This window comes from Elaeis guineensis, chromosome 12, assembly GCF_000442705.2.
Source record: "Elaeis guineensis isolate ETL-2024a chromosome 12, EG11, whole genome shotgun sequence".
Lineage (NCBI taxonomy): Eukaryota > Viridiplantae > Streptophyta > Magnoliopsida > Arecales > Arecaceae > Elaeis > Elaeis guineensis.
The window spans coordinates 7811833-7829985 of NC_026004.2; the positions used below are offsets into that span (position 1 = coordinate 7811833).

Below are 18153 nucleotides of genomic sequence, written 5' to 3' on the forward strand. Positions count from 1 at the left end.
GGTTTCATGCTTTAGTATTAATAGGGGCCTATCAAATTAACAGCAAAATTAATAGCCAGTCCCTTTGTTGACCGACCTATAATTTTCTATCCTGAGATTATCTTAACATAAGCATTGTTAAGGAAAATCACAGAGAAGCCAGTCAAGGAAAGCAATAAGAGCCAGCCGCATGGTTATCTTCTTTGTTAGTTGTATGATTGTCTTTCATATTTATCTTGTATCATGTATTGTATATCTTGTATCATATATGTTGTGCATTTATACATCTCTATAACTAGAGATCCACTCAAGAATGCAATAGAATATTTAATTTTTCAATTTTTCACCAATATTTTGCAATAGTATTAGAGCCACTATGATTCTAAGTGGAGTTGTGTTATGTTCATGAGTTTATATTCTATGTTTTTTCTTCAACCACAAAATCTCCACCCCCACCTCACTCAACTCAAAGCCAATCTGTATATTAATTAATAGTTCATTGTGACCGATTTTGCCTCTTTTGGAACTTGTATCTGATCCAACTAGAGTGCATTCGTCTCTTTCGAAAAAGTTAATCAAATCACCGCTTCCTTGCTCTAGTGCAAGATCTACTATAAGCTCAATGACATCACCAACTGATTGATCCAAGTTGAAGTTTTGTAAACTTCAAAGATCTTAGCCTATTGCCATCTCAAATTTTATAAGAGAAGTATTTTTGGCACTACAAAGATTTGCAATTGACCAAATCTGGTCAAGTATTTTGTCAATCTCTACTCCCTACCTAGTTCTAGAATGGCTTTTGATTCTTCAACATATCCCAATCAAGTCAGATAGAGATGGTTCCAACTACAGCTATTGGTTATATCTTATGCATAGCTTTATTAAAAATAAAGGCTAATGGAAAATACACTACTCGTAAGAAAGAGTATCTTGGTGATAATTATAGTCCTAAATTTGATGAATGGGACATGGATAATAATAGAATTAGCACTTGGATTACTAACACCATATATCCCACCATCAGTATGTAACTTGGAAAATAAGAGTCTGCCAAGTAAGTTTGGGATTTCTTAGGTAGTTGACAGTGTGATCCTTATAGTTGATGGCATAATCCTTATAAAAAATGATCTTGATGGTATACATACCATATGACACCACTAAAACACATGCTTTCAAATGAATGACTTAAACCCTTTAAACACTTTCTCAAGATTAAAGTTTAGAATATATCTCAAAGATAGTTTCTCTCACAAGTGAAACATGCCTCAGATAGCTAGTTTCAGTAGAGCTAGCTTGATGATGACATAGTTGTTAATATGTTACTTAAGTTTAATGTTAAATATCAATCTACTAATGTAGTTCTTCTTTCAAATCCCACATTATATCGATAACCTGTAGATAGCTTTATCTGTCTCACTATTACAAGCCTGATACATATCATGCTGCCTACTTTGTTAGTGAATTTATGGCAGCCCCTCATTCTGTTTAGTATATTATGGTACTTCAGATCTTGCAGTATGTTATGTGTATAAATATTTCTTATAGTATTTTGCTCTTTAAATTCTTATCTTAACATTCATATTTTGATGCAAGCCAAGATGGTGACATTCGAGATCACAGATCCACTATCAGATTTTGCATCTTTTTGATGATTGATTTCATGTAAGAATAAAAGCAACTATTTCATGGTGCAAAACACGCACCACAAAAGATCCGAACTCGTTCTCTTCTCATCTATTTAGTCATTGACTTATACTCCTAACCAATATAAAATAATGTATCATGAATTTGCATATAGGCAAACTTACTAATTATGATATTACACAATTGCAATGATAAAATATTGATGATTTCTAAAATAGGAGGAATATCAAAGGTCATTTCATTTAATTTTGCTGCTTTTTTTGTTGTGTTGGGCGCGGGGGGGGGGGGGGGGCGAGGGGGAGGAAGGGGAGTGAGAATAATTAAAATCCACAAAAAATATATTTGAAACTCTAAATAGAGTCAAAAAGAATAGAGTCAAATATTCACTTTTGAGCTATGATTTGCTAACCAATCAGTTGATTGGTTTATAGAATGGCACGCTATGTGGTGTAAATCAAATGTGCCAACCTAAGATCCAAGATAATCACCAAACAAATCAAGTAATAGTAGAGGATTAAGATATTTAGGATAGAAAAATAAATTTATCTAAAAAAAAATAAAAATTAAAATAATAAGTTCCGCTCCATTTCATAAGATGCCTCAAAAGTTTTCCCAACTCTCAAAATCTTCTCACCTCACCAAAAAAATATTCTCTCCAACTCACACATTACTATTTCTCTCTCTCTATAAACCATACTCTTTCTTCCTCTATAAGATGAAAACATCACCATCTCCCACTTCCACTGAAAAACAGTCAAGAATTTTGAGCCTAAGGCTCAGCCTAACTAATCATGAACATGAATCCCAATAAGATTAAGACTTCGCAATAAATCTCAATATTGTTCCCCTCTCTAAAGATGTGTGTGGTTTCATGAATGTGCAAGATTTTTTGTAGTTGCCAAAAGATCTTGAAATAGAAGGCATCAATGATGAGAGTAAGTTTTGTTGAATCATTTAGCCACTAATAGTGTATGAATCACCTTCAAATCATATACGAGTAGTCTTTTAAGTAGTTTGTGCAAATCCAAATCAAGTAGCTTGCAGCTCAGCTTCAATCAGAGAAGTATGAGAAAGCAATCTTGTAAAAAACTAAATCGTCCTATTGTCAGTAGTTCCTATTATAGACCTAGCTCCTATTGATAAAGCCTTCAAGATTCACCATCAATAGGAGGGGACAACCATTTGACATAAATGGGAGAAGATTAAGGGGGCTCAAAAGAACACCAGTAATCCCAGTACCTTACTAGTAGGAGAAAGGACCTCGACTTTGAACATGAAATCACTCGAGTGGATTGAAGCTTCACTTTGTTAAGGGAGTTTCCTACATTGCATTTGCTCCATCAAAAAGTGCTCATGGATCCTCTGTTAAGATCCAACTCAAAAGCTTAAACTAATAGATGGATGGACCCATAAACATTACTATTAGAGTCCTTAACCTCTCAAATATGAAATATTCCTCAACATGATTGACCTCTTTGAAGCTGATTTTGTCAGCCCTATTTTCCCCATGCTATCTTAGTTGACCAGATTTAGGTGTAGAAATTCTACATATATGGCCAATCGATTCTTGTGGAAAAATAGATCTCAATCTTTGGATATTAACAGGTCCTTTGTTCAGTAATCATATCACAGAACCTAAGGTCTTTCCTATAGTTATCAATATCGATGGTTAAAGGTTGAAGCTTAACAGGCATGGTAGAGATCCAATATATTTGCTGAAAAGGATCAATTTGTCTGCCTAAACCAATCATCCAAATGAAATCATTCATTACAAGATGAGCTTCCTTACAAACAAACTTCCAAATAGTAGAGCATTTCCTTCCACATTCATACTCTTGCCAACTCCCTGAAATTTGTACTTCAAGGATAAAACTTTACCCCATAATGAATTAGGGTTTAAAGATTAGTTGAAATTCTGCTAATTGATAGAGTTATCTTGCAATTATTTTGACATAGGCTTGTCAACTACTGGTAACTTCGGCAAAAAGTGACAATTGAAACTTCTTGGGTTCTTTTAGGACATGATAAGAATAGGCCCTGGGATGCATCATTATGTGGTTATAAGAAAATATTTTATAGATAAGCCACAACTAGCATAGATTAGTTAACTGGTGATCAAGCCATCGACATCTCATTTAAATGGACATCATCTGGGACCACAAAATTGACTATTAAAAACATAGGACCACAAAACAATAATTAAATACATTGTCATGAGAGATGATAGCATCACTCTTTTTTTTTTTGACGTAAAGAGGGGACACGAGCCTCCCGATATTTATTAGAGATATGTACAAAATTTACAGTGGCGTTACAGATGGAGTGTTCGGAAGAGAACATTAAATAGAGATTGATAGTTATAGAACTGTCAAGCAGAAAATGAAAGAAGGGTCCACATCGGGCATATGGTACTCAATATTATACAACTCTTCCGCTCATTTTTGTCTTTAGTGAACTGATAGCACAGGATGTGCTTTCCAAATCAAGAAGAGATGGGGGCAAGCTATAAAATGATGAAATTGAAGCCTCAAAAAATGAAGGTTAATGTGAAGCTTCTCAAGAGCCTCTGTTGTTATAGGCTCGGATGAGTGTTTGAAAATTCGTCTATTTGTTCAGAAGATAACAAGCTAAAGAGCAGGTTTAGAGTTTAATCAAGTAGAGCCTGCCAAGAGAGAGTTACAAATCAAATATATGTTTGTTCCTCTCTCTCCAAATACTCCAATAGATAATGGAGAAGATAATCTCAAACATTTGCCGATCGTACTTGTTTAAGATATCGTTTCTATGAAAATCTCGATAGTTTGAAACTTTTTCAGGGACGTGCAAGTTGCTGTCGTTTAGAAAATAAATCCAGAGATGCATGGAGTAAACACAGTTAAGGAACAAATGATCTCGGGATTCTTGATGGATTGAGCAAAGTGGGCAAAAAGGAGGTCCACGGATGCCTTTCTTTCAAAGATTATCAGCAGTCAACAGTTTGTCATGGTACAAAAGCCAGTTAAAAACTTTGACCTTCTCAGGCATGGGTAGTTTCCAACCGGCTACTGCAAATGAAGGTGTGATGCCTCCATGCAAAAGAAAAAGAATATCCTTTAGTTGTGAATAGCCACAAGGAATGCCACTTCCAGAATCTAATGTCATTTTCTTGAGACGGTCTGAAACAATTAGTGATTTGAAGAAGATTTTAATACTCAATCTTAGCAGTGGAGTTCATAGGCCGTCTAAAAGCAAAAAAAGCAATACCATAGGTGATGAATTCAGAAAATGATTCAGTTTGCTTATGAGCCACTATAAATAAGTTCGGAAAAATATGTTGGAGCAGTTGATCTTAATGCCACCCATCATGGATACCTGGAGTGGATAACGAGTGAAAGAGCTCATGAAGGTGGAGGATATTCTTCTAGAAAGGAGAAGCTCTGGAACCATAGCCTTTGGGCAGTTCAGTGGAAGATAGCATCACACTTTTTACCAACCAACTCCTCTTTTTTCTAAAGAAAACATTGTTTAGAGAGCAAAATATACAATAGACATTCACTTCATAATCAAAGTGATTAAAGGTGACAAGGTCTGCATGCATCCGTCATGCAATTAAAAACATTGTTTAAAGATTATTCATTTAGTAGATTCATGAATTCAATTGAATTCGTTATACCCGTCTGGTGGATTCCATGAGCTAATGATACTTAAGCGGCTTAATCAACAAATTTTTTTTTTTTTTGAAGAGTTACATATCATTTTGGACCATCTCATTGAACGAAATGAAGAAAAGAATTCATTCTTTTTTCAATAATGTCCTGCAGATTAGGCCTGCCTGGCTGCTGCAAGGGATGCAGCAACTGGAGGCTTTAAATAAGTCCTTTGCGTTTACTATTCATGCTTCTAGATTGGTTCCCTTAGGCTTGTATTTATCTTTTGCCAGTTGGCTCTCATGGCAAACAAGGCAGCATTTTTGTGAAATTTAAATGGTCCATAATTGACTCATCATAGAGTCCAGCCAATCAACTTGATGGATTGATTCAACTTAAAGAATGTTTCCATTCTGCCCCAGTAGATGCAGAACATGTTAAAATATAGGTATATGTGTCCAAAAGAGAAAGAAAGAGGTTGGTACTAGATAATCAAAATATCTTTCAATCGTCTAAGACCAGACAGATGGAGAGGGTTCCAACTTTCTAGACTGGGAAGCTCGGATCTTCTGGTTTGGCTAATAAACAAGTGCTAATATCATCCAGTTGATGAGTGTTTCTACAGCTACCCTGTGCATGACTAGCAAATGACTATATATGAACTAATGAAATTTATTAAATTTGTTAAGTAAGTAAATAGAATGACTTTCTTTGATAGAAAAAACACTGAAATATTTTTGCTAAAAAAAAAAAGGAGAAATATTGATCGTATTTTTCCACAAGCAGATGACAAATAACCCTGCTATCGATTTCCATTCGCCCTGCATAAATTGGACAGAAAGATCTCTGATATATGGGGAGTATTCCATTTGAAAAGGATTTCAATGAATATTATATCAAGTACAATATCTTTGATGTACATGGAACAAACCAAAAGACAAGCGAAGTGTGAAATATTCTTTGGAGAATGACATAATACATTGCAGAGTCAGAGGGTGTAACACTTAAGCGAGCAGCTTAAATTTTGTTCTACCTTTTTATCCAATAGCTATGACAAAAAAGATTATCAAATATGGCCGCGATAGATATATGCATCAAACTGAAGTAAAAGGCCGCTATAATTTTGTGCTAATCTAGAATATGCAAGCCATACACATTTCATCCTTTCCTTCTTCAGTCCTTGAAATGATGTGAGAATGTTCTAGATAAAACAGAAATAATACTATTATAACAATTAGTATCAAACACATCATGCAGATAACTCATTGTCAAGAGAGAAAATATGAGCTCTAATTATGCCACATTAGTGAAAAATAACAAATTATAGTCACTTGTTCCATGCATGACTAAATTTCAAGGTATATATATAAGATAGTTCAATAGTTGTATATGCATGACATGCATTTACATAATCACGTAGCCATCATTTTATTATGTAATAAGAATAACATTTTCACGGATCATTCAATTTAAATAATATTTATAATTCAAATTATTGCACCAATTTGTATAACAATTATTGTTATCTAAAAAAAAAGATGCAATCAAATAGCAACAATGTTTAACCTTCATAATCCATGATGTTAAACTATAATCATATCCCTGTTATAGCATGCCAAGGAATGCTTAATTAACTTTTTACCCAAAAAAAATGCTTAATTAACTAAAAGTCTCATATGTGTGTGTGCGCGTGTGTGTGTGTGTACGTCATTTTAGGATCATACGTATAAGGATTAGCATATGTAGAGTGCTACCTGAAAGTCACATCAAGATGCCAACTTTTGTTCCTGAGAGTGTGACGTTTCTTTTTAAAAAAAAAATATCTGCCCAACCTTATTTGGCTCGATTAGACTACAAAATGTAAGGCTCTGATGACGAAGGTACGATTGGCGTGGTTCGTTCCATAACTCTAGTGTCTAATCAACTCACCACGTGTCCTCAATAATCAAACGGGCGGTGCACGGAAAAGGAAGGATCGTACCTGCCATTGCCACCGCCCAGAGATCGCGATCCTCCACGTGGCCCTTTATAATGTGATCGTGACGTCATCGAGGCTTTGGACCGACGCCGACCAAAATATCCCAACCTGGCACTCCTAGGCATGTGTATGCCACGTCACCCTACCCTCGTCACGTGGCCTGCTTCTTGTCCGCTACCGTTCTGCAGAGCGCCTCTTTTCTCCGTGTCACCATAATAATGGTTTTCACGATCCTACGTAACATTTTAAATAAAATTTATTAATTAAACTGCTATAACAGTGCAAAATTGAAAACGGAAAAAAAGGCATCTCACAGATTATATATATATATATATATATATATAAAATCTATGATATATATATATAATATGAAGGTTATCCCTCCACCACCCGATTTAATGATACTAATATTAAGTTACTGACTATCATTAAATTTTATTATTTTATTTATAATATATATTAATAGCATTGACATTATCATATTCAGCCATTAATACTACTAAAATTTTTTATTTATTATAATTTATTAAATTATATTGTATTTCAAAAATAATATAAAAAAAATTGTACCGGTCTAAGTCGAGAGTAACAATGTAGGTTTTAAAGGTGAAAGTTTCTACACGAAGATGGGGCTTTTGCAAAATTTTTTATTCCCCGTATGGATGTTTATATTGATGGAGAGGGTTTCTATTTCATCACTAATATGCAATGGATATTAATAATTCAAGTATTAATGAATTCAACTATCATTTAGTTCATTATTTAATATATAGCAAAAATTTAAAACGTTTCATTTATTATAATTTCTTATATTATTATATTATATTTTAAAAAAATATATAAAAAAAAGAAAAATGATCCATACTTTGCGTGAGATATTAATAATGTTAATATTAATAAAAGGAGTTCATATATATCCATGCTTCATACGAGATGGATACTAATAATGCTAGTATTAATAGAATAAGTTTCTACACAAACGCAGTTGGTGTAGAATTTTTTATTCGCCATATAGATGCTGATATTCATGATACAAATGCGAATAACTAGAGTTTCTATTCAGCCATAATTTTGATCATCAAAATTTTTTATTTATTATAATTTATAATTATGCTATTATGTTGCATTTCAATAATTACAAAGAAAAGGAAAGCAAATGATTATGCATCGCGTGGGTGACGGCAAGCAGAATTTGTTGGGACGACCGCCTACTTCTTTTCTCTTAGCCATACATTTCCCTGGAATGGGCAATGCTTGCGGGCTCAAATTACACCTAGCAAAAGGGACATCCCTTGGGTCCAAGGAACTGCCGAATGAAACCACGTGGTATCTTTGATGGCAGTAGCTCCGTCTGGGAAGCCGTCCACCTGTCCTTGATGCGTGACTCGCAGTTGCTTTCTCATTAATTATTTTGCTTGGCCAAGCACACAGTTTCTGACCTTCCGGTGCGTTCCAGTCTTTCGTAGAGAGGCCATTGATGGGATAAGTAGCTATCAGAACTATTATAGACAAGCACTCGAGAAACATAAAAATCAATGCATCTTTCAAGGCTTCGAAGGCTTCTTTCATGTCGTGTTGGTTGTGTCGTTTTAGCTCCATTAATTGTTGTGGATGATAATTGGAATCTCTCTTCTCCTCAAGCAATTGTTTTGAGCACCAAGTGTCACCAAGAATAATGATAGGGAGTCCCTTCCTTCTTTACCATCTCTTGCAAACATATGTATTGCATCTCCTTGGTTTGTTGGATTTTTCCTGGCAACTTTTAATTAAAGAGAGCTTCCAACATCTGCTCTTGCATGATTTATAAGACTACTTTCCCCTTATTTGCTTACTGCTGACATTACAACGGTCTGAGACCTCAGCTAACAAAGATCAAAGATAATTAAACTGTGTTTGCCGAAAATCCTCATAGACTTCAGTTTGACACTTCAGTGTTGTCAATCACAGTGAATTGCTAGTTCTTATTTACTCTGAGAATACTCCACAGCCACATCGAAGATTGGCGGTCGACTTCTGATCGTAGTCAAATCCATAGCTATGCAGACTCTTGGTTGATTGATTGGATAATCAAGTTATTAATTATACGATTTATGCCCATGTAGTCAAGGAACGATGCAGTAATATTTTAAACAAAATAAATAAATAAAGAAAAAAAAATAAAAAGCCAAGTGAAGGATTTCTATGTGACATTGTTGGCCAATAATTTCAAAAACTATGGAGGAGGATTAGATCAGGCTCGAACACTCAGTAACATACTTGAGCTGGATTAGGCGGCGATATAAGTGTAACCAAATGGGCCAAGGCAGTTTCTCCAACAACAAAGTGAACCAGGCCTGGAAGAACTTGAGCCAAATCCACTTGGCCGCCGGGGAACCATGGCCAGGATATGTGCACCCCCGTCTCGAGATTTATATGACCGGAGAAAAAATTATTACATGAACCAGATTCATCGGGATCGAAGGTCAAATAAATCCATCAAATAATTTTATTGTAATTCTTACCAAAAAAATAATAATTTCATTGTAAGATGAAATGAATTCATCTAGAATAAAAACAAAAGCAGGCCTACTGAAAACTAAATTTCTTATCCATAGAGCCGTTATACTTCGTGGCATGTGCATCAACAACCTTCGAAATTAAATGCAACCTACGTTAGCATTTGAAAGAAAAAAAAAAACTCAACAACTCGCCTCATTCCACTATCATCTCCCATAAATCTCACTATCGTAATCAACTTCACTTCTATATACAACACCCATTCAGAGGATTTTAATTAACCATCAATGATGTTTTCCAATGCCTCCCAGTCCTCCTCCTCCCGTCAGAAGAGGGACCGCCCGGCTCTCCTCGACGTACGCCGCTCGCCCCTTCCTTCGCAACGAGCTCGAGTTAGTCGACCCGACCACCCCCTCCCTCGTCGCCGCCCTCCGCTCAGTTGATGCAGGCGAGCACTTCGACCTGCATGCCCCTATCCTCGCCCATCTCCTCGAGGTCTACCGCATCCTCAAGCTGTGGTATGCCCCTGGCCTCATCACCCGCTGCAGCGTATTCCACCCTGCCTACTCCAACTCCTACGTCGACGTCGCCATCTTTGACGCTGGCACCAGCCTCGACCACGTCCGCGCCCTCATCGACGCTGCTGCAGAGCGCCTCGTCCACCTCTTCTGCGTCGTCCCTTGCCAAACACTCACATACGACAACCTTCTCTTCCGGTACTCCGAAGATGAGCTCGTCGAACACCTTGCACTCTCGGAGGCCCTCCCTCCGAGAAGCGAAGGACAACGGCGTACGTGTTCGACTTCTTGAAGCCATGGCGGACGAAGCTCCAGTACCTGCTCCCTGCTAAAGGGATTACAGCGAAGCATTCCAGGACAGGGGAGGACATAGTGTCGCCGAGGAGAATAATGGCCACCTTCCTGCTCCTTATATCCATGGCCGACTTCAGCGATCAGTACTACGACCACCAAGACAAGCTGTTTGAGAATGACGATATATGGTCAGCTTGATTACAAGGGGAGCAATGCAGCTACGCTGTGGCCGGGCAGTAGGAAGCCAGGCTTGTGGATGAATTCGATATCAAGGATGGGTGCACTGTACGCACTGATCGTGAGGGAGGAGGAATTATACTTGGAGGAGAGGAAGAGAGCAGGAGGAGGAAGTGAAGGTGATAGAGATGAGGATATTGAGCTGGTGATCCCACCAGTGTTTGATTACTGCACCAAGGTATTGGATGCAAACGAGCAGATATTTGCAAGGGACTTGTACTAGGAGACTATTTGTAGCGATGAGGGAAAGGAAGGAGGATAGGGGAGGGTGGAGGAAGCTGTTGTTAGTAATTAGCTGTGATAAGAACCCATATGCGGGAGAGCCACACCTGGTGCTGGGCCAGGTATATATGAATTTAAAGAGGTATGAGGAGGCTGAGAAGGAGGTGGGGAGAAAGGGCTGAAGCTGATATTGGAGTGAGGGTAAAGCTGGGACAAGAGGATGAGCTGGGAGGGGTGGGTGGATTGGCGGAGGGTGATGTTGACAAAGGCAAAGGGGAAGACATGGCCTCAGACTGCATGGGGGATCATCAATCTAGGACTCGTTAAGTGAAGCTGGATTTGGTTTGTGTGGATCGATGTTGGACATGTTGTGCTTTCCTTTTGTGCTAGGTTTGGTTGAATCTGAATGCTCTGTTTTTCTCTTGTTTCTATGGTGCCTCAAGCGAAGATACAGCTACTGGTAACTTAAAGTAAGTGTGTGTAATCATCAATCTCCGAAGGTGGGTTTGGTTTTTGTAGATGTTGTGTTCACCATTCATGATAGGTTTGGTTTAATCCCGGTTTTCTGTTCTCGTTTTGTTGCTTTGGAGCCTCGAGTGAAAAAGGCTTCTAAGTCCTGTGCGCGCGTGGTAGAATGAAGAAGACTAGCATGTCAGCGAATGGAGGCAACCTCCAACAAAATTCGAATGGCTTGCAACCTCCGTTATTATCAAAAAAGCAAAAAAAAAAAAAAAAAAAAAAAAAAAAAAGGGAGAGAATTGAGGCCGCTAAGTTGCACAGAAAAAGAGGTCGAGAAATGAGGAAGAGCATGAGGAGACTTTGGGTCGCAGCTCAAACATGGAATAATTGCATATTTATTTAGGAAGAGCCTAACCGTCTATTTTCATTTATTAAGGTTTCAATATAAACAAGCTCTTGATGTAAAATTATCCACATTATATCAAGTTATATTAAAAGAACTATTAATTAGAAAATATATATCACTATGATTATGATACAAATTGTTCCATACTTGTACATCCAAACAGTAAATTTCCTCCCGCCCTTATATGCTCCAACAATGGTTGAAAAGCTCTACAAATGGATTTTGGATCCCGACGGTGCATCTTTTGGACGGTAGAGAGGAGTACATTTTCAAATCATTATTAAATTGCTCATCTGAAAATAGAGGACTCTCGCACAATCTCCCTATGTTTGGTATCTAAATACGGTACTTACAAGATGAGCAAAAATCTCTATTATTTTTGAGATGGATGATGTGGTGGCGATCAAAAGATGCCATAAAGGATCCATCCATCCTAGAAATAACTCCTCTATGAACAAAATATACCAACTAGTATCACACTCGCTTAATATAGAAAATCAATTGCCATGGTGGGTAGAGCTATAGAAGTAGAAATGCATTTGTCCAATGGGGATCATGGTTATCACAGCTTTCACTCATGTGATCAAAACAATCCGTTCACCTCACATGCATCCCACATGGAACTATTAACTTAAATGCAGAGGTTGGATTCACATCATGATCAGTGGCAACAATACAAGAAATGTTCATTGTTATTATGGACCTCAGTGGCCGTTTATACCATATCCTGATAAGAGAATCATATAGATGCACGAAATAGAGAGTTGTAACATGAAGTTTTTGTCAAATTTATAGAAAGAAAAAAAGAAAAGAAAAAACGGGAAAAGGTTGTGCCTGCTCAAATGCGTTTTTCATATGGTGGTTGCTTTCGGATATCTATAACTGCGTATTAAGTGAAATCCAATTACAGGAGATGGCCCTTTTCTAGTATTGGATTGCTAGTAAAAGTTGAACAAAATCATGCAAATTGCTGCAAGGTAAACTACCAGAACTGGAAAAGGCTCTAGACACATCTCTATGATGGATTTAACAAGAGAGACATAATTTATTACTTTACTAGTACAACAAAATACATTTACAATTCTCATTTACAACAAATAAAGATTAGACTTTATCTTACTACAACTGTAAACCAAGGCAAACACTGGAAGTATAATAGTAAATCAAGAACTAAAACTGCATGCAATCCGACTACATGCATTTCCTAATTACGTGCATCCAAACACACCATTTGTATGGTTAAATTTGCAGCATTCATTGCATTAAACCATGAAAAATCATACTAATTGGCCTTCTGGCCCGAGCTTTTGAGCACATACAGATAGGGAATGAACCACCAGTCAAAACTTGACCCCTATTACCAAATCAATCAGTACATCCCTTGGTGATTTATCAACCTATATATTAGTCTCGAAAATGGAGTGATCAAGATAATATCCAGGTTAATGTCTCTACGGTTGAGATAGCTAATCGGGTCCCTTGTTTCTGATTCACAAACTACCTTCATCAAGGGTATACAGATCTTTGAAAGCTATATTTTGCATTAGAGATCATTAATTACAGCAAGAGAACGAAAACTCCTAGTTTGCTTCGCAAGATTGATTTTGAGAAGGTGTTTTATAGTATTTCTTGGAGTTTCTTGATTCAACTTCTTCAAAGGAGGGAATTTAGCCCGGCTTGAATCTCCTGGATTTCCTCTCTTCTTGATTCTTTAATCTCCGCCCTACTTATCAATAACTCCCCTGGTAGATGGTTTCGTAATAGGAGGTGGTTGAAACAAGGTAATCCTTTATGCCCTTGTTATGCATTCTTGTGGCTGACACTCTCAATCGCATCTTAAGAATTGCAGGGCATGAAGGTCTCATCTCTGGCATCGGACTGTTTGAAGTCATTGGTCAATTCTACTACTTACAATTTGCAAAAATGATACGTACGTTGCTCTTCTACAATGCGGATAAGAATCATCTCAACACGATCGAGTTTATCTTATATTCATATGAGTTACTGACTGGTTTAAAAATCAATTTTCATAGGTCTCAACTCATTGGTTTGAACATAGATGATCATAGCTCTCATGGCTTCTCGACTATCCTCAGATACTCAGCTGCTCATCTACATATTCATTATTTGCGTATACACCATTGCAACTTTTTGCACTCAAACAAGGCGAGTAGAACTTTTTGATGGAAAAACTGATAAAGAAGTGAGGTGGTTGGAAGAAGAAGAGGTTGACTATTACTGGTAGGCTAACATTTGTAACTGCAGTCTTGAGAGCGATACCGATTTATTGAATGCCTGTCCTACAACTTTCAGCAACGGTTATCTAGAAGATCAATGCTATATGCAGAGATTTTCTTTGGAGAGATCAAGACAAATGCAGTAGAGTGAAGTATCTGGCAAGTTAGAACTTAGTATGTTGTCCTAAGAAATTACTGTGCTTGCGGCTTTCTAATCTTCATATCATGAATCAGGTACTGATCTCAGATAGTGGGGAATGTTCTTGAGCAGCAAAGCCTTGGTACAATCTTATCCGCACTTTGTATTACTCCAAAACTCGTCTGTAAACATTCAGCGGATTGCCTCTTCATTCTAGAAAGGGGTCCATAAACTTGGTCCAGTAGCTCTCTGATCACCCCTAAGTTGGAAATGGTCAGCTGACATCCTATTGGTAGGACGCATGGCTTAAGGGAAGTCCTCTTTGAGATCAATTTGCAAACTTATTCTTGATGGCTAAGAATCCAAGACTAAGCATTACTGAATTCTTAACAACTGGCATCTGGGCTAATAACTTTAGATATCCTATGACATCCGCTGTCACAGTTGCATCACAAGGGTTATTCTCAGTTATTCGTACTATATTACTCTCGTATGAAGAAGGCATCAAAGTTTGGAAGTGGAGCTCCTCTACTAAGTTCTCAGTTCGAAATGGTTATTTCTTCCTGATGCACGGTGGAGTTACATCCCATTTCAAGGGAAGTGACTCACTACCTCCACTATTTTTCAAAAAAAAAAAAAAAAAAAATCAAACCAAGCAACATCTCTCACACACACACACACACACATATATATATATATATAATTCAAATTCTAGTCACATGCATCAAAATGGGATTTAAACATGGAATCTCCGGTGCCAAACCCTAGTTTTTTTGCCAAAATTCAAAAATTGATTTTAGCGGAAGGAATATTACATACATGGATAACAAAATTGTGTGAGTAATCCATTAGTTATCTTAAAGCTGACACAAAAGATATGAGTAAAAATTCATACAACTGACATGACACCAAAATTACTAGAAATGCTATTTCATCTTAGATGCTTGTAATATTTTCTTGATCAATATTTTCTTAATCAATCTAAGGCAAAAAAAAAAAAAAAAAAATCCTTCTTCTTTTTAATGAAGCACATTTTCTTCATTCCAAATTTATTATCTTGGTGCAGATTTATAATTTTAAAATTTTTTAAAATGTTGAAGGAAACTAAACATAAACTACTAAGCAATGATAAAAAAATTTAATATTCCAACAGAGAAGCAAAATATTTAGAATTACAAACTATTTGAAAACCCTAAACAAGTTTTTAAAATGCTTTGTTAAATCTAATTGTCAAATACCTATAGAATTAGTAAATCCACTGCTCCAAACATATATAAGAACTTGATTTTTTTTTTCAATATATTCACATGTGTTTATGCACAATCTTGCATCATGCATGCATGTGTATATGTGTATGCATGTGTATATTTTGAGTGAAAGAATAGATGTGTACAATTTTTATTTTTGAGATTTGTATAATTTTTTTTACCAATGAAGGAAGCTATTAGAAGTTCAAGAGAGTAAATGCACCAGCAAGTGATATCTAATATATATGTTTTAAAGGATAACTTACCCATTCATTTTTTTCAATATACCTACATCTCCTAACAGCTCTCAAGCTACGATATGATGTCATGGATGAATTGCATGTGATGTAATTAGTATATTCAGATGTTGTTATCTCTTTGCAAATGCCATCAATTATGTAAGAGTGTGATACATATACAGGGGATAGCTAGCATAATTACCTTGCTTAGCATACATAAGAAGCTGAGGTAATCAAGTAAGCTAGATTTATCAGCTATGACATTTAAAGTCTTGAAGTCATTCACTCTCTCGAATTGCCTGATTTACAAGCAAACAAATAGAACTTTTAACTCTCTCGGCAAAACTAGTGACACAACTAGTGCTAGATGTGCAGCCACACGCGGTGACTCTTGGCAAAAGATTTGGCCTGGAATGAAAAATGATGGCTGATGCATACATCGGTAGATGCAACATTTAAACAAAAATAACATTATAACATTTGGTAGATCTGGATAGGTCCTGATACCACCATCATTAACAGGCTTGGGGTTTGGCTGCGATCCATCATCCCAGACGTCCACCAAATAGAACTTGGGCCAGAAAAATTCAGCTCACGATTTCTTGCATCCAAATCCTCAGATCCATTCGCACTGCTGAGTTGATGTATCTGATCTAACACGTGCATGTGCTAGGATGTTCAAGATGAATGCTGTCCTACTAATAATTTCTTGTATGCGGGACTCCATTCCCCCAAAAATCGCCATCTATCCCCACCCCAAATATCTACCCAACAATTTCGCCGCCCCGTGAGGACGCTCTCTCATCTTTATCCCCATCTGTCCCCTTTATCTCCACTCTTTTGTCACCATTTAACCACTCGCATCTCCCTTATCTCCTACGGCTCTACTCTTGCCGTTCCTTTTCTCTCTGTTTTTTCTCTGAAAGGAGGCCTTTCCTTTCTCCATCACTTTCTATAAACCAACCTTTCAATCCTCCTCCAACTATTTGATAAACTAAGCTTTGAACAATGCCGTCGTACACCCCTCAGTTCTCCTCCACCTACTACCCTCAGAAGAGGGACTTCAACGCCCTCCTCGACGCCGCCCGCCCCTTCCTCCGTGAGCAGCTCGAGTTGGTCGACCCCGCCCTCCCTTCCCTCATCACCGTCCTCCGCTCGGTTGGCGCCGGGGAGTGCTTCCACAAGCATGGCTCTTTTCTCTCCCACCTCACCGATGTCTACCGCATCCTCAAGCTCTGGTGCGCCCCCGACCCCGTCGCCCGCTGCGGCCTCCTCCACTCCGCCTACTCCAACTCCTACGTCAACCTCGCCATTTTCGACGCCGGCACCAGCCGGGACTACGTCCGCAGCCTCGTCGGTGCACCGGCCGAGCGCCTCATCCACCTCTTTTGCATAGTTCCACGCCAGACCCTCATCATGGATGACCTCATCTTCCGCTACTCCGACGCCGAGCTCGTCGAACACCTTTCCCTATCCGAAGCCTCTCTCAGAGAGGCAAAGGAGAATGGTGTCTTCGACTCCTTGGCGCCATGGCGGAGAAAGCTCCAGTCTCTCCTCCCAGCAGGAGGGATCAGGGTGAAGCACATCAAGACCCGGGAGGATGTGGCGGTGTCGAGGAGAATGGTGGCTATCTTCCTTCTGATGTCCATCGCCGACTTCAGCGATCAATACTTCGACTACCAAGATAAGATGTTCGACAATGACGATGGGAGGCTCGAGTATCAGGGGAAAAATTGGACCGTGCTGTGGCCTGGTACCGGAAAGCCAGGTTTGTGGATGAATATGAATTCAAACATGGGTGCCTTGTATACTCTTATACTGAGGGAGGAGGAGATCTACTTGGAGGAGAGAAAGAGAGGAGGAGGGGGAGGTGAAGGTGAAGGTGATAGAGATGAGGAGATTGAGCTGGTGATCCCGCCAGTGTTTGATAACTGCACCAAGGTGTTGGATGCCCAGGAGCAGATTGTTGCAAGGGACTTGTACTGGGAGGCGGTTTGTGGTGACTGGGAGAAGGAGGGGAAGTGGGAGAGGGTGGAGGAGCTGCTGCTGGGAAGCTGTGAGAAGAACCCATTTGTTGGGGAGCCTCATCTGGTTCTGGCTCAAGTGTATTTGAACTTGGAGAGGTATGAGGAAGCTGAGAGGGAGGCGGAGAGGGGGCTGCGTCTGATAATAGAGTGGGGGAGCAGCTGGGACAAGAGGATGACCTGGGAGGGGTGGGTGGCTTGGGGAAGGGTGATGCTTGCTAAGGCCAAGGAGAAGGCATGGCCCCATTCAGCATGGGGGATTATCAATCTTGGACTCGTAAGGTAAGACCGGCTCAGATATTCTCTGCTGTGCTTGGTAAAATAAAGCTTGTTAGAAACAAGTTTGTATCCACGGTGCCCCTGCCCCAGTAAAATAAAGCTTGTGGAAACTTGTTTGTGTTATCAAAA

At 38.4% G+C, this 18153-nt stretch overlaps 1 protein-coding gene and 1 pseudogene across 1 annotated transcript; both read left to right on the top strand.

Annotated features, from left to right (window-relative positions):
* Positions 1–9854: 9854 nt before the first annotated feature.
* On the top strand, positions 9855–11619 carry LOC105055463 (uncharacterized; annotated as a pseudogene).
* Positions 11620–16570: 4951 nt separating this feature from the next.
* LOC105055462 (uncharacterized) lies at positions 16571–18153 on the top strand. Its single transcript, XM_010937276.4, has one exon. The coding sequence runs from the start codon at positions 16730–16732 to the stop codon at positions 18029–18031; it is 1302 nt and encodes a 433-aa protein (XP_010935578.1). The 5' UTR covers positions 16571–16729; the 3' UTR covers positions 18032–18153.